This window comes from Danio rerio, chromosome 18, assembly GCF_052040795.2.
Source record: "Danio rerio strain M-AB ecotype USA chromosome 18, GRCz13ab, whole genome shotgun sequence".
Classification (NCBI taxonomy): Eukaryota; Metazoa; Chordata; class Actinopteri; order Cypriniformes; family Danionidae; genus Danio; species Danio rerio.
Window position 1 is genome coordinate 38,409,054 of NC_141038.1, and position 21,378 is coordinate 38,430,431.

A 21,378-nucleotide genomic window follows, 5' to 3' on the forward strand; every position below is an offset into this window, starting at 1 on the left:
TTTCACCCTCATTACATTAATGCCATATTTCCCCATCTATATGAGCAGAACCTAAATATTTTAACAACAGCCATTTATTTTGAAGGATTTTTTTTTATTATTCAATGCCAACCATTACAAAACAATGTTCCAAAATGATGTCCTCCCAAATTTTAAGACTTTTTATTTAAAAACAAATGTTACACACAAACTGTTTGCTATATGGAATGCAAAAACTATGAAGCTCAATATCTCAAAATCATTCATAACACAGATAGAACCTTATAATTCAAAGGTGACGAAATATTACATTTATTTAGCAGATTAATTCTATTTTTTAAACTAGAAAATGTTACATGTATCATTGCACTTGCTTAAGACATTTTTTTGCATATAATTAAATCATGACAATAAATGTTATGATTTATCAAAATATAAATTCTGAGAAACATATTTTTTTGTTTTTCAAATAGTTAGCATAATAACAATGAAATGTGTGTATTGTCTTTGCTTTGAGATTGATAGTAATTTAAGCGGTATAAACCATTTCAATGTGGTGATGTCATTGGCTCATGAACAATTCCTGCTTGTTGTCCAACTATTTAATAACTATAACAAGAGGCAATTCAGTCATAACTTATTTAAACATCTATCATAACATTATTTTTTATTTATTCTAACAACAGTAATTTATTTGAAAGGATTTTTTCCAGAATAAGTGAGCTGCCTATATGACAGCATTTTAAGGCACCATACATTCAATCCCAACCATTACGAAAAAAAAAATGTTCCAAAATGATGTCCTCCTAAAATACCTTCTCAAACATCCTTTGTAGATAAAGTAATTCTCATGATGCACGGCTCAATGGAAATGTGGGAAATTGAATTCGTTTATGAAAGCTCCAGGCTCAATTCCAGCTATCTACTTGAATTAGTTAGGGCGCAATGTACAAAATAAGAATAAGAAATTGATTAACTTTAGACCTTTTTTGAGGAGGTAAAATACAATTTTCAGCCACAAAAATACCATTCAATATAATTCAGTTTTCAGCTAAAGGAGAAAAACAGGTAAAAATATTAGCTGAAAACTACAGAGATCACACAGAGTGCATCAGTGTTTTCATAGTAAAAGTGTGAAGACGTTTTTCAGACTGAAAGAGAAAGTTGTTCTGTTACAGAATCAGCATTAGATTATTTTTTCCTTCTTATTTTCAATCAGTTTATGCTTATTTTAATAATTTGCTTATTATTATTATTGAATATTTAAAATGTTCAAGATTATCTCTTCTTGTGTATCACACTTATACTAATTAATACTAATTCATTTTACAAGTAATACTAATTATTCATAGTTATTATCATGTTCAACTCCTGTCACTATTCTACTATATAATTAGTCATTTTAAAATCAGTTTTTTTATAGTAGTATGTAGTTGCCAGTCACCTGGAGCAGAGGGCCTATTGACCACCTCTATACACACTGCTCTTAGGTTTAGAAAAGTCTTTTCTTTTCACACAAGCCATCTCGGTGCCCAGTGAAAGAGCTTTTCTATCAGCAGGGGATATTGTAAATGGCAGAGATATTTCTGCTGATAGATATTTTTCATCTGATATTTCTATTTAAAAATGTAAAATCCCAGCACATTCACAGTTTTAGTTTGTTTATATTAATGAGTCTTCTTTAGTTTTTTTGTTTTTAAAATGGCAATTTAGTTATGGCTCTAAATATATTATTTTGCAAAAAATGTGCAGCATTTAAGAAAAAATTTAATTTGTTTCAATTAATTTTGTAAAATTGTGACAAAATCGTATCGTGGGGTGAGTATCGTATAGGATTAGTATCATGAATCATATTGAATTGTGAATTGTTACATCCCTACTGCCGAGCAGTGTTCAGCTCATTCTTCACTGTGGACATTCTGCTCATGTGCTCATACTTAAATATCCATGTACCACTCATGCTTAACATATGGGTCTGCAGAAATAATGTGCAGGCAGGACATTTCTTTGCAGTATACTTGTTCTTGCTGCTTGAAATAGAGCTATCATGCTGCCATGGCAACAGCTGTAAATTGGCCACTCGTTCTCTTTCAATAAAATGAGGTTATTTTATTGGTTTATTTTATTGTCTTACAAAATTATACAATTCAATAATCAAATAAATATTTTTTTACAAAGATTTTCAGTTTAAATTTAATTAAACGCATACTTTTCTTTTTGGCCTATCCCTAGTTTTACAACTGCTAAATAAAGATATGCTAAAGCATTACAAATTATGATACATTAAGGGGTATAAACTTTAGCATTTTGAGTAAAATGTTATTTTTGTAGTTTGATTGTTTTGTAGTTAGTGGTTCAGTATTATCCTAAAACTTGAGTGTAAGGAGCTGTGCTCCCAAAGAGCATCTCACACCTCCAAAAGCCACCGTGGATTTTTTATGTTTTATCTTCGTCTTCTAATGGATGAAAGTAAGCATGCTTTTCCTCTTCCTGTTTCCCCCGGCGGCCCGCACTTACATTACATTCAGGCCTGGGCACGCTTACGTCATCGATAATGCGCTGTTCAGTAAGCGCTTTCACTCAACACAGTGGAGATTTCTTTAGTTAAATAGTTTAAGTTGTTTGATATACAGTGACATGCAGTCAAATATTTGCCGAACAGATCAATCACTTTTGGTGCTCATAAACAACCATAAAGCCCTTTTGCTGCAGGAATTAGGAGGTTTGCTAAAGGTGCAGCTGTCTTGCAGTAAGGGGTTTATGTCTTTATTAAACTACAACAGTTTGTTCTCATTGAACAGTAAGAATAATTATTTAATCCATATAAAAAAGTCCCTTAAAAATCACGTCTCGCTTTCAGTTTCGGGCTCAGGTGTGTTTTGCGCTCCCACTACAAGTGCACCGCACCAAAGCCCAAGTGAACAGCGCTCTGGCACACTTCTTCCAACCAGGCTAGGGCCGGCCAAGTGAACCTTGCCTGAGCCAGATTCAGAGCCCACTTCTCAAACGATCCGGGAAGCGAGCCTGGCCATGGTTTGGATAGCAAAGTGTGAGTACGCCCTTTAACTAACTGAGAGGAAACTGTGCTTTGTTCACAAATATTTATGCGATATTCCAGTTTTTTGAAAGGAAGCATAGATACTATAATATTTGTACAACTTACTTGGAACCTTAACCAAGGTAGATCCAAAAAGTATCAGATACCAGCAGGTACAAGACATCAACATGACATCAGATTTACATTGTACCCCAACGTCGTAGGACACTGCATTTTGCTTGGAAATGAAAACAGGGTTAATGTCGGAACCCAACATCAGGTCAATGTCAATGACAATGTACTGACAATGCAATTTGGTCACTTTCCAACGCAAACTAAAAAGCAGACAGAATATCAACATCTAATGATGTTACAGCTTGACATTGTGTAGACGTTACTACTATGAAGTCTATCAGACGTATTATTTTAGTTGCAATACCTGGGGCCTCATGTATCAACGCTGCATACGCACAAAATCTTTGCGTAGGACAGGTTTCATGCTCACATTTGGAGTTAATAACGACAAAATTAACGTGGTTATGTGCGTTGGTCTACGCCAACTTCATGCCTGGCGTACGTGCATTTCTTGTGCGTGTCTATTTTATTTCCATCTGGGACTCCAAGAGGCAGTTGTGTTAAATTAGACACTACAAAGTGTCTTTGAGCCATGCAATGGCAGCTGTATGAGACGGGATCATCCGCATGTCTAGCAGGTATATAAGGTTTCCATACCATGCAGTTGACCAGCCAAATATTAAAGCGCAACTTGCAGCTGTCGCCGGTTTGCTCAATGTAATCGGAGTGATCTACTGCACACACATTGCTATAAAGGCGCCATCTGAAGATGAATTTGCATACGTGAATCAGAAACATTTCCATTTAATAAATGTGCAAATAAAATAAGATGCACAGACTAATTAATTATTCCTAATTGTCTTCCTTGTGATGAAAAGTAGGCAAAATCTAATATGTAGCGGGGGAAAAAAAGAAGTATGAGTTCAGCAGACGCTGGATTCAAACCGAGTTCATGCCCAAACATGTCAAAACATGTTGCTACGTGTTTTACGAGCTACGCCACTCACGCTGTTAAAGACGCTATTAAACTTTGCACCTTTACATCACACTATTTCTTTTTTAATCCACTCAGTGCGATGTTCAGACACAACTGTGTTAACCACGTCAGCTAAACTCTCCCACCTTTTGTTATTAATTCAGGAGGACAAACTTGCAAATAACACAGTTTTTCTCCGATCTACCTTCGAAAGCAGCACCTCCAATTCACATTATGTTCAAAGTTTCTCTTTCTGCTTGCTTTTGCCATTGCTTTTTCGTAGGGTTTGCCAAAGTAGGGTCATTAGCATATTCATATAGGGGAGGAGGCAGGGAGGGGTTTTGCGCTCGTGCATGTTGCGCTCAGCTTCACGTTCATTCGGATGTACAAAGAGAATATGCGTGTGACTCGGCGTTCGCAGTGTTTCATACAGTTGAATTTTTTACTGCGTATGCACATTTACAGCTTTTTGCATATGCAATGTTTTTTCAACACAAGTCTTCGCACATGAGGCCCCTGATGAATAAATGTCAGTATTTGACATTAAAATGACATTGGTTAAAGATGTTGGCTCAATGTTGGCTTTTGGTCACTTTCCAACACAACCTAAAATCAACAAAATATCAACGTCATTTTACGTTGTTATGGGACGTCAAAATAACATTGTCCTTAGATGCTGGCGACCTAAATCTAACCTAAAACTAACATCTTATGACGTTATGTGTCTTCTGGGTAAGCACAGTTCACAATGAAAAACCCCTCAGATATGAGACTAACCAAACCATAGCATGCAGTGGAAAAGCACCAAAACAGTCAAAGATACATAAGCCAGCAAACCCTATTTGTATTGTCCTATCATTCTCAGACAGCCAACAAATGACTATGAAGGGATTCTGAGGCCTGGAGCTGGTTGTAATGCAGCGCCATGGAAGACATAATTACAGCAAGAGTGTATTGTAAGGTTTTACATGAGAGAGATGTGGGTCATGAGAATCTTCTTTCTTTTATTTGGACTTTCTGTGACTCATCTAAGAGTTTGATATTCAACCCCCACCCCTCCCTTCAGAATCAGATCATAAGATTAGCATTATGTGTGATGAGTTAGCATAGTGGCAAGACATTCCTGATCTCAACCACAAGGCAAAAAAAAGAGAGTTGGTTTCGTCTTTGGGGGCCTTGGGCATCTCTTGTCTTGATGGTTCTGTTTTCTTTTAATACATATGAGAAATTCTTTCATAAAAACCATGCCAGTATTAAATCACAGTAGTCTAATTAAACATTTGCTTTTAAGTTAACGATTAATGGGTTATTTGTAGTGATAGTGTCTGCTTCTTTGCTACAGGCAGTAAAATATAGTGAGGTCAACCAGTCTGGAAAATAAAAGAGAATAAGCATGTTTCTCATAAGAAAGAGAAAGAAAATGACCAGACACAGTGGGAGAATAAGAAAGACTTGTTTTCTAGTCAAGACAATGACCGCAGAGAAAATAAACGCAAATGGGAGCACAGTGGAGAGCATATATAAATAAACAAGATGTAAATTATAAAGAGCAGTTTTGAATTAACCAATCGAAAACCAATTCTGTGGTCCGTGACATTGTAACTCAACTATTTTCACTGGCAGCGTGGTTGTAATTGTGATGTCGCTTTTGTGAGAGCTCAATAAATAAGACTGTAATGGTGAGTAAAAATTCTTTAATTCACTCCCACCAACGAATATGGTTTGGTACAATGTTGCTATGAACAACATGATTTCATGTGCATTCGAATGAATTTTATGTGTAGTTCTACCAAATGTACATTTTCTCATATTTGCATAGACACTGAAATGTACAATAGTGATATATTAATTTACAATACTGACATACTGAAAACAACTGTGTGGTCAGTTATATGAGTATGAGCAACCTCACTGTTGTCATATCAATGGCATTATGTTTTCAATCAGTTTACTGAACACTAGATTTTATTCTGTTCTAAATGACGGAAAACAATGACTATACTTTAAAACAGTAAAATCAATAACATGTTTGGAATCATTTACTGTAACCATAACATGTTGTTTAATAATGTTGGGTTTGTTCGATGTGGGATACAATTTTTTTTTTTTTAAGTCATGATATGACTGCCAATAGAACTATAATAAATGACAAATGAATTAATTTTATTAGTGTGCTGTAATCCACATGTTTAAAACAGAACCACAATTCAAGCCTTTATTTAGCAACCACCATCTCTCCATTCTCAGCAGCAACTATAAACTTACTGATTAATTCATTTATAAATGGATGCTTTCAATTCAATTCAATTCAATTTATCTTTATTTTTATAGCACTTTTACAATGTAGATTGTGTCAAAGCAGCTTAACATAGAAGATTATAGTGGATTGAAACTGTGGAAGTCCGGTTTTCAGAGTTAAACTTCAGTTTAGTTCAGTTCAGTGTGGTTTGATTTGCACTGCTGAAAGTCCAAACACTGAAGAGCAAATCTAAATCTTTCGAGATTAAGATTTACACATTGTACTTAACAGAACTACGATTGTAATACACTGTCGTTTGGATTACTTCTGATACTGCGATTGACCTTTTTTACAATAAATTATTGTGATTATATTTATAACAATTTTCTTTATAATGTACATATGTTGAGAAAATGGTTTTGGATGGATTTAGACGAGTCGGATTATTCATTCATTCATTCATTTATTTTCTTTTCAGCTTAGTCCCTTTATTAATCCGGGGTCGCCACAGCGGAATGAACCGTGAACTTATCCAGCACATTTTTACGCAACGGATGCCCTTCCGGCCGCAACCCATCTTTGGGAAAACAATTCTGATTATCAACTTATTATCTTATTACAGAAATTTGCATTCCAGTCTATTATGGTTTACATGGACACCAATAATTCGATTTTAATGCGATTAAGATAATACTCTGATTTAGAGTTAACCAGTAAACAATGATTTTTTTATTACTTTAATCAGATTAAGGTCATAATCAAACTAAAGAGAAATCGAATTAAGACGTGTGAAGTATGCCAATTTTAGTCACATTATTGAAGTGCATTACAGACATGTAAACACCTTAATCGACTTATTACCGTCATGTAGAACTTTTCGCAGCGTTTTGCAACAGGATAGTCTACACACACACACACACATACACGCGGCTGTTTGACACTCTTCGCACCTACCGAGTCAGTGCAGACCACAGACACCTGCATCGTGAAATGCAGATCCATTCAGCACTCGGTATGAACTTCCATTAAAACATAACTCTTCCAGCCGTTCATAGTTGCATCCAATATCTCGTTTGTTACGGAAGGCGTGCATGAAATGTTTGTGAATGAAAGTGAAAGTGCCAAACTGCAGGTGAAGTTGACAAATTAAAAATAAAACACCCGAAATTACATGAAACTCTGGATGAGATGCGGATAACGCAATGACGTTAATTAAATGATGTGCTATAACATGTAAAACGGGATCATGAAAGTAAAAAGCAACTCATGTAAAGACCTTAGTCTTATTATTCTCTTGATTAGATTAAAGCAAATAATACGATTACTGATGTCCATGTTAACACAGTCACAGTACAACAGTTATGTTTGGGTTTGGAGTAGGGTTAAAAGATATAAAAGCATCATTATTCATCGATAAAACAATAAAAAGGTACCTAAACTAGTATCATGAAATAAAATATTTGTAAATAAACCTTTTTACAAATAAAAAGGATGTAATTTGTAAATTGCAATTGTAATCCATTGCCTTAAAATTTAGTGTATTAATTGTGTGCATAATTATAATTTTAAGGTAAGTCAACTTGACAGTTTAAAGTTACAATGAGTTTACTCATTTTTTTACATAAAATAACTAATCACTTTTTACAGTGTAAGAATTTTGACATTTTACAAATGCATTTAGAGATGTTATGTTTTGTTCTCTGTTGATACCTGTCAACATTGGGATGTGAAAATAAGGGATATGCCCACCATAATAAGGTATTCCCCCAACCCCCCTTTAAAAAAAATCCCCACATTACTAAATATGCTCATTGTAAATAAACAGTTAAATGGTCAGTAATATGTTTTATTATTATTATTATTATTATTATTATTTACAAAAGAAACAATACATAGCATATCATCAGCAAATAAATTAGCAAACAGTTAACTCATTCAAATTAATAGCTATTATAATAAAATATAATCAAGCTATCAAATCTTATTAATCTTTTCTTCACTGTATAACTTACACATTCTGATTAAAGAGCAGCGAATGAAACTCTCATTTATTAAGATTTTTATTTGTTTGATTACATTAAATAACAGAGGTGTCACTTTAAAAATAAACACATCATTGTAATGAAAGCATTCGATTGCTTTCCTAACTTTTTATGCTTATTTAGGACAAAATTATTTGTGTTTGAAAAAACCCACAAAGATCGACATCTTTAGATATTAATATTGTTAATTATGTGTATATGTCTGTTTAATCAAGCACCCAAAACTCAGACTTTCGCTCAGCTTCAATTCGCGTGAAGAGAATCCGTTTGGGAAACAGTGTCTATTTATCACTATGGAGCCTGTCAGCTGACAGTCACTACCACAGACCACTATATGACTGTTTTGAGGATTGCATATGAAGGGGAGACTGCACCTGTAATGAAATAGAAAGGGATCCCGCCATTTTTATAGGCAAGGCAAGGCAAGGCAAGTTTATTTATATAGCACATTTCATACACAGTGGCAATTCAAAGTGCTTTACATAAACGAGAATAAAAGAAACAAGTAAAATAAAAATAAAAACAAATAATAAAAATGTGTAAAAACAAAACAAAACATAAAAACAGGTAAAATGTGATATAAAAGAATAATTATTAAGAGTAATTATACTTCAAAGTGTTTTCATGCCTAAACAAAGTGAAAGCACAGAACAGACTCACATTTAAGGGAAGGGTGGTTCAGCGGTATGGGTTGCATGTAGCAAAGATCGACTCTTTAATGTTTGTTTGCCACTCTTCAGAGAAAGACTGAAAATACGAGAGAAATATATGAACATACCTTTACGGGATGATAGCGAGATAGAACTGTAAAATACGGGAGAATCCCGGGAAAAATGGGAGGGTTGACAGGTATGTCTGTTGTGGTCATTATTTTTATGGACTGAATTTCTAGGTACAGCCTTGGGCTAAACTTGGGCTTTGCTATTTGCAGAATGTGTTGTCCAGGTGGTTCCACTGGAGCTGGACCTTCAGCATGCACAGGGACAGTTTGATACAGAGTGTGACACAGCCAGGATGGGAATCAGCACCAGTCAGAGGCCAGATGCTCAACTGGAAAAGATGGCTTGCTATCTCCAGGTTGGAGGCGAGTCTTTACACCAGATGAATGAGTTAAAGTATCTTCACAAGTGAAGGAAAGATGGAACATAAGATTGACAGGTGCATTGGTGCAGTGACAGCAGTAATGCAGACCAAAAAAGAACAAGATCTCAGATACAAGTGGCCGATATGAGTTTCCTTCGCAGTGTGGCAGGAGTGAAAAGCTGTCACCCTAGAGGAATGCCAAGGTCTCAGATGATCAGCTGATAGCGGATGGATGGATGGATGGATGGATGGATGGATGGATGGATGGATGGATAGATGAATGGATGGATGGATGGATGGATGGATGGATGGATGGATGGATGGATGGATGGATAGATGAATGGATGGATGGATGGATGGATGGATGGATGGATGGATGGATGGATGGATGGATGGATGGATGGATGGATGGATGGATGGATGGATAGATGAATGGATGGATGGATGGATGGATGGATGGATGGATGGATGGATAGATGAATGGATGGATGGATGGATGGATGGATGGATGGATGGATGGATGGATGGATGGATGGATGGATGGATGGATGGATGGATGAATGGATGGCATTTGAAGATTTGAGTCTAGTCGACTAAAAGGTACAGATCAATGGTACTACTAGTCAACACTGAACACCTTAGTTGACTACACAAGATTAAATTATTCAAATCACCACCTTGTTTTTTTTTTTTCATCTTAATGTAATTTAACCATTACATTTAGCATTAAAAGACAAGTAGGGGCAGCACTGAGTGGAAACATTGTTTTGCCTTGGACCCGCATGAGTTTCTTTGTGTCAGTTTCAGTTGCATATATTATCAGGGCGATTACAGAGTTTTACACAGTTTTTTTTACAAGCACACACTTTTTTTTTTGCTAAATGTATTTGAGGGGTAAGGATTTTTTTTTATTTGAACAAACAAATGGAGAGACACTGAAACACTAAATGCTAATATACAAAGCATTAAACCAGCTTGTCAAATTAGCAGACCAGAACAATACAAATATTGTTACAAAGACATTCTTATCTCCAGCCAGACACCAGTTCATAAAATTAAAAGCAAAAGGCAGTGCTACAATCTTTTAGCTTCATCTTTTGCTCTCTTTCTCTCACACACACTCGATCTATCCACTCTAATCAATGAGTGTGTAATCAGTTTAAAGAGCCAGGCTAGAGAAAGCCAAACACTGACCGCAGTGCTCACAGCAAGGTTCACTAAAGACTCCTGGCACAGCATGTCTACAATCTCAACGACAGTTGGCCTGCATTTCTACCTCCATATGCTCAGCGTAATGCCACTGAGGTCAGATCAAGGTGAAGTGAAAACTTCCATATCAGCAAGTCAATAAAATTGGAAAGCACATTAAAGGTGTGATCAAAATGTGCTGCAGGTGCATAGAAGCAAATCAATTATTCTAGTTGTACAAGGGACAGACATGGGATCCAAAAATAAAAATGCTGTCATCATTTGCTAAACATCATATAATTTCAAACTTTCATTCATCTTCAAAAGCACAAATGAAGGTGTATACTTTTGAAGAAACCAAGAAATTTCTGTCTCTCTATTTATTATAGGTTGCATGTATTTTAATATATTGTATTAGCTAAACATGTAAACTTGTAAAATTGGCAGCAGTAAAACCCGATGTGTTGCATGGAAATATAAAAATGATCCTGTCTTAAACTTCAGTTAATGAAGTCATGAGTAAAAGGTCCCAAAAACTATGCCTAAATAGCCTAATCAGCTTCCCTTCACATCCCAAATTCCAATTTCTGAGAGTCAATCTCAGCCAAGCACTGTTGTGGGGTGATGGGAATGATCTTGCCTTTGCACTTACACTCATGGTTGTTGGTAGGCCTATTTAAGGGCGGCTGTAGCCCCCTATATTTCTACTCAGCCCCCCTTAAACCTTTTTTTGATTAGCTCATAAACTGTAGACTAAATTATCACCTTATTCCCCTTTAAATTTGATAAAAAATTGGTGGCAGAATTCGACTCCTCCCCTAATTTTGTTTTACATTCAATCAGCAAACCACAGCCGTGGACAGCGAGAGAACGAGGTGTGTTTATCAATAAATTGTTATCGGTATATATATATATATTTTTTTTTACTTATTTTATTTTTATTTTTTTACCTTATAAGGAGCTGAGCCCCCCTAAAATAAAAATCCTAAAAACACCCCTGCTCACGCTGTTGATCCACAAGCTTTTTAGGGACACTTTTTTTCTGTTACAGTTTTTCTCAGTGGCTTTGGTGCATTCTTCACAACACTATTTACATTTGCACAACATTTAATGCATTTATCAAAACAATTAGTCATTTGTGCACATCATAGTAGCAGTTTCTCATTCCTTCCAACACATGCTTTTGGACATGCATCAATTGATTTCATACAACTCTCTGCTGTTTATAACATTATCATTTGCCTATGTCATGTCAGTCAAAATTAACTAAACTTGTAAATGCTGAATACTTATTCCATATAAAACTAATAGTCCTCATTTCATTACTTAAGTCATTATATACAAAAATGGTGAACTAGTTGTCAAAATTTTTCTAGCAAATTTTATTTAAAAAATGTAAATCTTTATTTTCCTGAAAATGTCTTAAAAATTGAACAATTTCATGAATGATTTACAGACCTGTGTATTGTAGGTTCAGTTCTGATATGTCCTGCAGTATTGTTTACAGTTGTGGAGAGGGGGCACATTTTTCAGATCATTTTGGAAGGGCACTTTGTATCCAAGACTAAAAAGGGTTGAGTCCTATGTGTGCACATGCCTGCACAGCATTGTGCACAAGAATAAATACTCCCTTTTTTACAACAAACATAAATTCCCTTTGGGTAGAACTGTGCACAACTACATACAATATTGCAGTACATATTGGAACTGAACCTACAACATACACAGGTCTGCGAATCATTTATGAAAATTGTTCAATTTAGAAGACATTTTCAGGAACATTAAGATTTAATTTTTTTTTTAATAAAATTTGCTCAACAGATTTTGACAACAAGTTCAACCTTTTTATATGTAATGACTCAAGTAATGAAATGAGGACTATAGGTTTTATTTGGAATGACTATTCAGCATTTACAAGTTTAGTTAATTTTGACTGACATGACATAAGCAAATGATAATGTTATAAACAGCAGAGAGTTGTATGAAAGCAATTGATGCATGTCCAAAAGCATTTGCAATTTGTTGGAAGGAATGAGAAACTGCTACTAGGATGTGCACAAATGATTAATTGTTTTGAGAAATGCATTAACTGTTGTGCAAATGTAAATAATGTTGTGAGAAATGCACCAAAGCGACTGAGAAAAACTGTAAGTGTGTATTCATTTTTTTGCACAATGTTGTGAATAAATTAGAATTGCAACAAGCAAATGCATTAAAAAAGGGAAACATACATATTCAGTGTCTTGTACTCAGATACCTCACTAAATGCACTAAATGATCTCAAACTTCACTGTAGTTTTCAAACGGCTGTGCAAATAGTATATAGTGCTGTCTTGAGCATTTTCAGGAAGTGTCACCAAAATCTTACTTTTTTTGCATTGAAAAAATTTACAGAGTAAACTATCATAATGAAACCATGACAAAGCCATCTTGTTTATAAACATTGGTGTCAGGACTTTTCATTTTGATGACACTGACACTTTGACACATCAATACTTACTTTTGAGGAATGAACTATCCATTTTGAGCATTTGACGCGCTGTTGCATGGTTATCAGCTAGGTTTTGCAGTTTGTACTTATTGTTTTGAAAAATGCATTAACTGTCGTTCAGAAATGCACTAGTGTTGTGAGAAACGCACCAAAGTGACAGAAAATTCTCTAATAAATAAAGTTTTCATTTACTTTAAAAATTGAAGATTGGAAAAATATGCTAATCAGAAGCTTAATTAAGCAAAACCATTAACATCTGACTGTAGAAGATTTAAACCACCTGATTCATTTAGATTTTTGTTTCTTTTGAAAAATAAAAAACAGCTAGAGACTTATTTGTTCTAAATTACAACAAACAATGTTAAATAGAAAGACAGAAATGTCTCTGCTTTCATTACATATGAATTCATTGAGCTATGAAGATGAATGTGTTCTGTGTTGTTCGTTGACAAAGCAGTGAGCAAATGTTGACAGAATTTTCCCATTTGTGTGAACTATCCCTTTATCGTAAAAGCACATACAACTAGTAAATATCATATTCCTTAGATTGATTAAAAACAAAAGTGTAAGCAAACTTGCTCTGTGATGCTAAGAGAATAAATGTTTCCCTTAAGCAAAGACAGAGGAAGGGAAAGCCACAAGGAGCAAGAGGAAATAAATGCAAATAAATAGGAGAGCAGAAAGGATATACAAATAAATAAGCTGTAAATTATTAAATTATATTTAATTATTACATACAAGTTATTAAATAAAATATAAAAAGTCTTCAGAAGGGATGTGAGCAAAATTTTGTCTCAACCTTCATTCTGAGTTGACAGTTTAACGGTGACATGACAGCTGCCCTTTAGAAAAATACCCTACTCATATGTTCAAACACGTAGAATTGTCCGTGTATCAGATCAGAAAAGCCTGCATCACCCAAACATCTTTACTAAAGCTTTCAACAACATGTGATGTACAAATTACATTGTCACCTCAGCTGATAAATAAATTAGTTTTGTACTCACTGTCCAAGCGTATTTAAATGGGATAACAATTCGCCCATTTCTGCTGTCACTTCCTTCATTTCCATGATGATGTAAAGAGTGAGAGTTTCCACCCAGGACAGGTGTGCTGCCAGTGCCGTATGTGCAAGTGCCAGTTGGTGCAACCCGAGCCTGGTACTCCTTCAAACAGGCCTTGAAGAAGGTCTCACACTGATCGCCTGACGAGCAGCGTTGCCCCCCGCTGGACTGGGGGTCACAGCACTGTCCGCTCTGGAGAATGCCCTGTGGGTTCTGCCACTGCCGAATCTGAACCTCAAATGTGCCCACTGCACACACAACCTGTGGGAGTTTAAAACAGCAAGGTTAATAAAAGGAAAACAAACAGAATAAGTGAAGTGGCAGTGAGTCATTAACATGAGAAACAGCAGCAGCAGCAGCAGCCGTCTCCATAGGTGTTTTGAATTTCAATTCTGTTCTGATACTTGTTCATATTCTCCACAGTTATTGGCTTTTTGAAAACAGGTTTATCACATCTGGATGTCGGCTGGTCCTCCTTCTTAGTATGCAGGTGAGAATTTCAATAGTGCTGCTGAGGCCTAAATATGTTATGATGTTAAAGCTATCATTTTCCTTTATAATGGCAGTAAAAGCAGAAGGAAGTACTTAACTCAGTGGTTCTCAATCTAAGCCACACACACACACACACACACACACACACACAGTTGAAGTCAGAATTATTATTCATTCATTCATTCATTTATTTTCTTGTCGGCTTAGTCCCTTTATTAATCCGGGGTCGCCACAGCGGAATGAACCGCCAACTTATCCAGCAAGTTTCTATGCAGCGGATGTCCTTCCAGCCGCAACCCATCTCTGGGGTTCATAGCCCATTTAAGCTATTTTTTTCTTCAATTGTCTACAGAACAAACCAAATATACCAAAAATATACCATGTTAATCTTTTTTCTTCATGTAGATGTGGATTATTTATCCAACAACCTTCAAACAACACAAGCAAACACAATCCTCATGAGACTCTATTCATCTGACTGATAATGACTCTACTAGTCTTTGTATCTGAAGGCAGATAAAGACAGAAGGAACAGACGATAACATTGATTCAAAGCAAACTCTGTGTGTCTGAAAAGACAGCTATGATCCTCTTCACTGCTGTAATCGCCCTCTTCATCTACATGCTCACTTAACTTTATTATCTCCATCTTCTCCTCTTAGGTTATTTACCTCCTTATGTCTCCTCGTCCCTTGTGTGAGCTACTTCCTTCTGTTTAACCCTCTGAACACTCTCTTACATTCTTTCTATCAATAGTCTCTTTTCTTCTTTTCTCTTTTCCCCAAGGGAACAGATTTACAACGCAGCTCATATCTTGCCCCCGCTGACTGTGACATCCTTTTTTTCTATTTCCTTTTTTTTTCTCCTGGGAACAGGTATGTCCTTTTTTATCAAAATATTCAGACTTTTCTGCTTTTACTCTTACCTTTTCTTTATTAATCTCTCTTTCTGTCACAACACACACACACACACACACACACACACACACACACACACTTCAATCCTTTTTATTCTGAGCAGAAATAAGGATGCTGCACTATAAAAAGTAATAGGTTACTTTACTTAAAAAAAGTGAGCAAACCCATGGCTTTAAATATTGAGGAAATCCATTGTAACTTGAAAGAGTTAAGTTAATTTTTAACTTAATGTTTATAATTATGCACACAATTCATTTAAACCTATTATCTTACAAAATCAACAAATTGCTTTAAAAGCAATGGGTAAAGCAAGATTAATCAAAGCAAACTAATAGCTTTTTACAGCGTGAGTAGACGTAAACAGTCAAGTAAAACGTTTGCAGCCAATGGATATAGGACTTAGTTTTGTCTGCTTTTGTCTACTTGAATGAAAAGGGATTGTGAGCAAGTATTGACTTAATTTGATGTTTCATTGCACTGACTTTGAAATTATAGGTAATTGACTTCTTTTATTTCAGATAAACTCCTATATATTTGGCGTAGACGGTTCATTCTTTTTTGTTATAGTTTTAAAATGTATATATGTTTTATGGGCGACACAGTAGGTGCACACTAGGTAGTAGGTAGTGCTGTCGCTTCACAGCAAGAAGGTCGCTGGTTCGAGCCTCGGCTGGGTCAGTTGGCGTTTCTGTGTGGAGTTTGCATGCTCTCCCTGCGTTCATGTGGGTTTCCTCTGGGTGCTCCGGTTTCCACCACAGTCCAAAGACATTTGGTACAGGTAAATTGGTTAGGCTAAATTGTCCGTATAGTATGAGTGTGTATGGATGTTTCCCAGAGATGGATTGCAGCTGGAAGGGCATCCGCTGCGTAAAACATATGCTGGATAAGTTGGCGGTTCATTGCGCTGTGGTGACCCCTGATTAATAAAGAGACTAAACTGAAAAGAAAATTGAATGAATAAAATAAATATATTCATTTTTATTTTTATCAATTATGTTTAAAATAATTGTAGATCATTGAAAGTAACTAGGTTTTAAAGAAAAGTATTATCTAAAGCAGTGTTTCTCAACTGGTGGGTCGCGACCCAAAAGTTTGTTGCGGGAACATTTTTAGTGAGTCCCGGAGTGTGTGTTCAAAAAAAAAAAATTTTATTTTTTATTTATTTTGACTTTTATTTTGAAATGCCTGCACGACAACCCTACTGTTTGACATGTGAAATTTCACTTAATTATAGCAACAAATATGTCGAAGCGCAGGTACGACCCTGAATATGTAAAGTATGGATTTACATATATTGATGACAAAAAAGACTTAAAGCCTCAGTGTGTCATACTTATAAGTAGCGAGGTGCTCTCACAAGAGAGCACGAAACCATCTAAATTAACAAGACCTTTAGAAACCAGACATGTTTTATTAACAGTTCAGTTTAGTTCATGGTGAAACTTATCTTAACCCTAACCACTGTTGACAGTATTTGTCATTTTTACTTTGTAATATTTCTATAATTTGATACATTTTGTTAAATGACAGCAATAAAGTGTTGTAATTTCATTTATTTATTTGTAAGTCTTTGTGATTTTCTAATGATTTATCTGTCACTACTTGTGTCAAATAAATAAAAATTAATTATAATTCCTAAAATATATTATAATATGATATAATATATTATATATTATAATATAATATAAGTATTATAGTTTCTAAAAATTTGGGTCACAGCTTGATGACCATGTAGAAATGTGGGTCCCACGACCAAACCAGTTAAGAACCCTTGATCTAAAGGATTAAGAATTGATCACGTGAAAAGAAAATTATCCAATTTATCCAATGTTTTAACTTCTTTTATGTCCTTACGTCTTTTAAGTTTGTAAAAAACACAATAAGACTATACAAGTGAAATAAAACACAGGCAAAGAACAGGCATTTTCAACCACTTTTTTATCGGAATTGCTCCACCAGTATACCCCCTTGAGAAGTCTACAACCCAAGCTCATTCTGGAAACGTAGCCCCGCGGACGTTTCTGGAGACCGCGATTTAAGTGGCCGGAGGTACGTAAAGGCCGCGTTTGGTTTTTTTCGAGCGAACGCTGCGGGGCGGTGTGGCGCCGCTCCGCCCCTCCTCTTCGCGCTCGCTGGCCGACGGCTCGCCTCCGAGTGGAGGGCTTTCCCGATGCAATCAGTTTGTCCGCCTTGCTCACAGCGTTGCGTCGGCGGAGCGGAGGCCCCGGAGGAGGAGGAGGACAAGCCGGAGCCGGCCGCGGTGGACGACGACTGGGATCGAGTCCGGGGAACGGCGGGTTCCGGAAATCAGGTAAGACGAAAAACGGAATCCGCAAAATAAGGGCGAGAACGCGGCGGGATCCGAAAACGCGGTAGAAATCGAAGACGGGGGCTTTTGCTTTTTTTTTTTTTTTTCGATCCGGCGGCTATTCGCGCGAGAACGGCGCGGGCGCGAACGCCGCGCACTCCCGAGAGGCGCCCGCCCGAGACGCAAAAAAGCGCGCACAGCGGCCTCTCGCGGATCCGCGAAAACAAAAAAACGCTCGAATACATACCTCCCGGGACATAAATCGCGGTCCGCAGAAACGTCCGCTGGGCTACGTTTCCACAATGAGCCCGGGTTGGAAGTCTAAGGGCCTATTCACACTATGCCAGGGATAAGGGGTAGATTTGGGATTGAGCCTAAGGCCCAATCCCAATTCTACCCCTTAGCCCTTCCCCTTACCCCTCGTTTTGCACGTGCACGCCAAGGGGTAGGGGTGTCCCAATTCTCTTTAGCTTGAAGGCGTAGGGCTAAGGGGAAGGGGTGAATAGCCCTTCGAACGAAGATTTTTCAGAACCACACTCGAAACCAAGGGGTAAAAAAAATTCCAAGAATACACCAGCCACAGAGGCAGCATTGCTGAACCCGGAAGTAAGGAGATCCACAAATTAGTATTTTTTGTCATTATTACGAATTTTTACGACAAACAAACACGTTTTAATATATTCATAATCGCGTTCATGTTTTATCATCATGCTTTAAAAAAAACGCAAAAAAAAAATCTAAAATTGCTACATTTTGCAATCTTTAATCCCTAATAATAACTCCAGTACAACAGTCCCACAACATTCTGACACTCGATGACACTCCAATACCCTTTCAGTAATGTCTAGTGGCTGGGCTGTAATGTTAATGTTGTTTTTGGTTTGTTTATATAGATAAATATGGCCACAGTGTAAATACACAGTACTGTTACGATCTTATTGCACATTAGATCGTTATGATGACATAATATATGCCTTCATTGATTTCCTGAAGATAAATAATAAAAAATAGCACAACTGGAATCACTACAGAAGTTTTGATCATGTGATCTCGCATGAAGCATGAGATCATGATGACATATGATGACGTGTGCGGGTGCTGTAGTGATGTCCCAATTCTTAGGGGTATATTTTGAAGCCCTTCCCCTTAACCCTCGATTATAAGGGCCAAGAGGAAGGGGAAGAGGAAGGGGTAGGGATACAAAAATAGAATTGGGTTTGGGCCTAAGTATTTGCGCAACTACGTTACTTACAAAGTCAATGCAAACGACGAAATTAAGGTGATGTGTTTGTGGCAAATGTAGTACTTTTGCTAATTGTTCATCATATGTCGCTTTGTGATTTCCAAAAATCTAATAAATTTTATTAAACCATTATAATTACCATATTTTATACATAACCTACTGAAGATATAAATAGTAGTTTATAGTTACAGCCTTTTTTCTATTGGATTGTGACTCTTGGGGGGATTACATTATATTAAAGACAAAGCAATAGCAAAAGATGCAGCAGATTGATTTTATGGCAGCAGGTTAATCTTTCTGGCCCATTTACAGAACTCAAATACATTTTAAAAAAATCTATTGATGTGTGTGCATCGTTGCATGCAAGGTTTCCGTATTATAACCACCTCAAAGGATATTGGGGTCACAAGTCACTGGCATTGTTTTGGGGATTGTGGTCTGAAAAGTTTGAAAACCCCTGTATTAAAGTGTCATTAGAGCACTGTATTGTGAGATCAGTCCTAAAGAATGCTTGAATGTATTGCTAGACCCCTGAATGGGTAATCATGAGTTAATTTAGGACAATGTCTAGTGTCTCCAGTTCATGATGTCTTATACATAAAGATAACAATTCAGGAAAACCCCCTAAAGCATCACAAACTCTGTTCCACACAAACGCACACTGATTCTCCAGTGAATTTGACATTCTGAGTCGGGACAGACAGTAAGTCTCAGTGGTGCCTGTCCTCTCCCTGTGACCCCACGTTTGAGAAGGACCGCTGAATGCCTGCACTGTCCTCCCATTGTTCCATCATGACATGTTGTCCCATTCCTGCTCCTAAAACATGGACACATCAAACAGTCGGTAGACAGACCACCGGCCATCACTCTCCATCCCTCTTTCTTCCTCTCCCTCCATCCTCTGCCAGAGTCATTCCCAGCATACCTGTATTTCAGCAGTCTCTCTTGTGGAGCTGCATCACAGAGCTCATTACCGAGACATTAAAACCCCACAAAGTCTCATGCTGAACTCCTGCTGTCCAACATCAGAGACAAAGACATGCTGCTTTTCAAAACAAAAACGGATATCCATTTGTGAGGGGGCAGCTAAAGTATTCAATGGAATAACTGGGGCCAACTGCTATTGCATTATCAATGTCTAATAGTACAAACAAATGCATTTAGTCACTGTTTAGTCACTAAACCAGGAATCATACATCCTTAAAGCGATAGCTCACTCAGAATTGAAAACTATGTCAATAACCCTTCACATGTTACATACTGCGGTTTCACAATGGTGCAGTGGGTAGCACAATCGCCTTACAGCAAGAAGGTCGCTGGTTCAAACCTCAGCTGGGTCAGTTGACATTTCTGTGTGGAGTTTGCATGTTCTCCCCATGTTCGAGTGTGTTTCCTCCAGGTGCTCCGGTTTCAGTCCAAAGACATGTGCTAAAGGTAAATTGAATAAGCGAAATTGTCTGTGTGTGAAAGATTGTGGGCGTTTTAAAGAGATGGGTTGCAGCTGAAAGGGTATCCGCTGTGTAAAACATGTGCTGGATAAGTTGGCGGTTCATTCCGCTGTGGCAACCCCTGATTAATAAAGAGACTAAAAAGAAACTAAAAGAAAAGGAATGATTGGATGAATGTTACACACTCCTGCTGAGCCCCCTATTTGAGCTTTTTAATGTGACCATTAAGTAGAACCTGTCACTATAAAGTTTCCATCGTGACGTGTCAAGTTTACAATTTGTTTACAAGTTAGATTATTTATTGCCCATCAGTATATACGTTGTCAATATAGATAAAACATATGACATAGCCATAACTGTAATACCACTTTAAGTTTCAATAAGATATGATACATAAAGAAATAAAAACATTTCAATAAATAAAGGTTTACATTAAAAACTTTTTTCAGAATTATTTTTCTGTTACACTTTTGATGACTTCAATTTTTTCTAATGCTTCATTTTTAAAACATCCATCAAAGTGCTCTCAGTAAAAAAAAAAAGTCTTTCAAATTGTACATTCTAATAGAATGTGTTTGATGATGAGAGAGTCTTGACAGTGGTTAAACATCGGTGGTACCATGTCAAGTTTTTCACATGACACACCGTAGCTCTGATGATTTTATGTACAGTATATACCTGTATAGGTTCTCTCTTTTCTGCAAATATTGATTGAATATTCTGGTCCAAAAGTGTGTGTAAGAACATGTACTTTGTCATTTAAACAGTTTAATAGTGATTGTATTAGTTAAAACGT

At 36.5% G+C, this 21,378-nt stretch overlaps 1 protein-coding gene across 1 annotated transcript in view; it reads right to left on the bottom strand.

The window, feature by feature from the left end:
* Positions 1 to 21,378, bottom strand: part of LOC100535882 (uncharacterized) — a 120,101-nt gene that overhangs the window by 90,807 nt on the left and 7,916 nt on the right. The window contains exon 2 of the mRNA XM_087293328.1: positions 14,118 to 14,435. Coding sequence (XP_087149454.1) covers positions 14,118 to 14,435 — 318 coding nt within the window. The remainder of the gene's footprint in view (positions 1 to 14,117; positions 14,436 to 21,378) is intronic.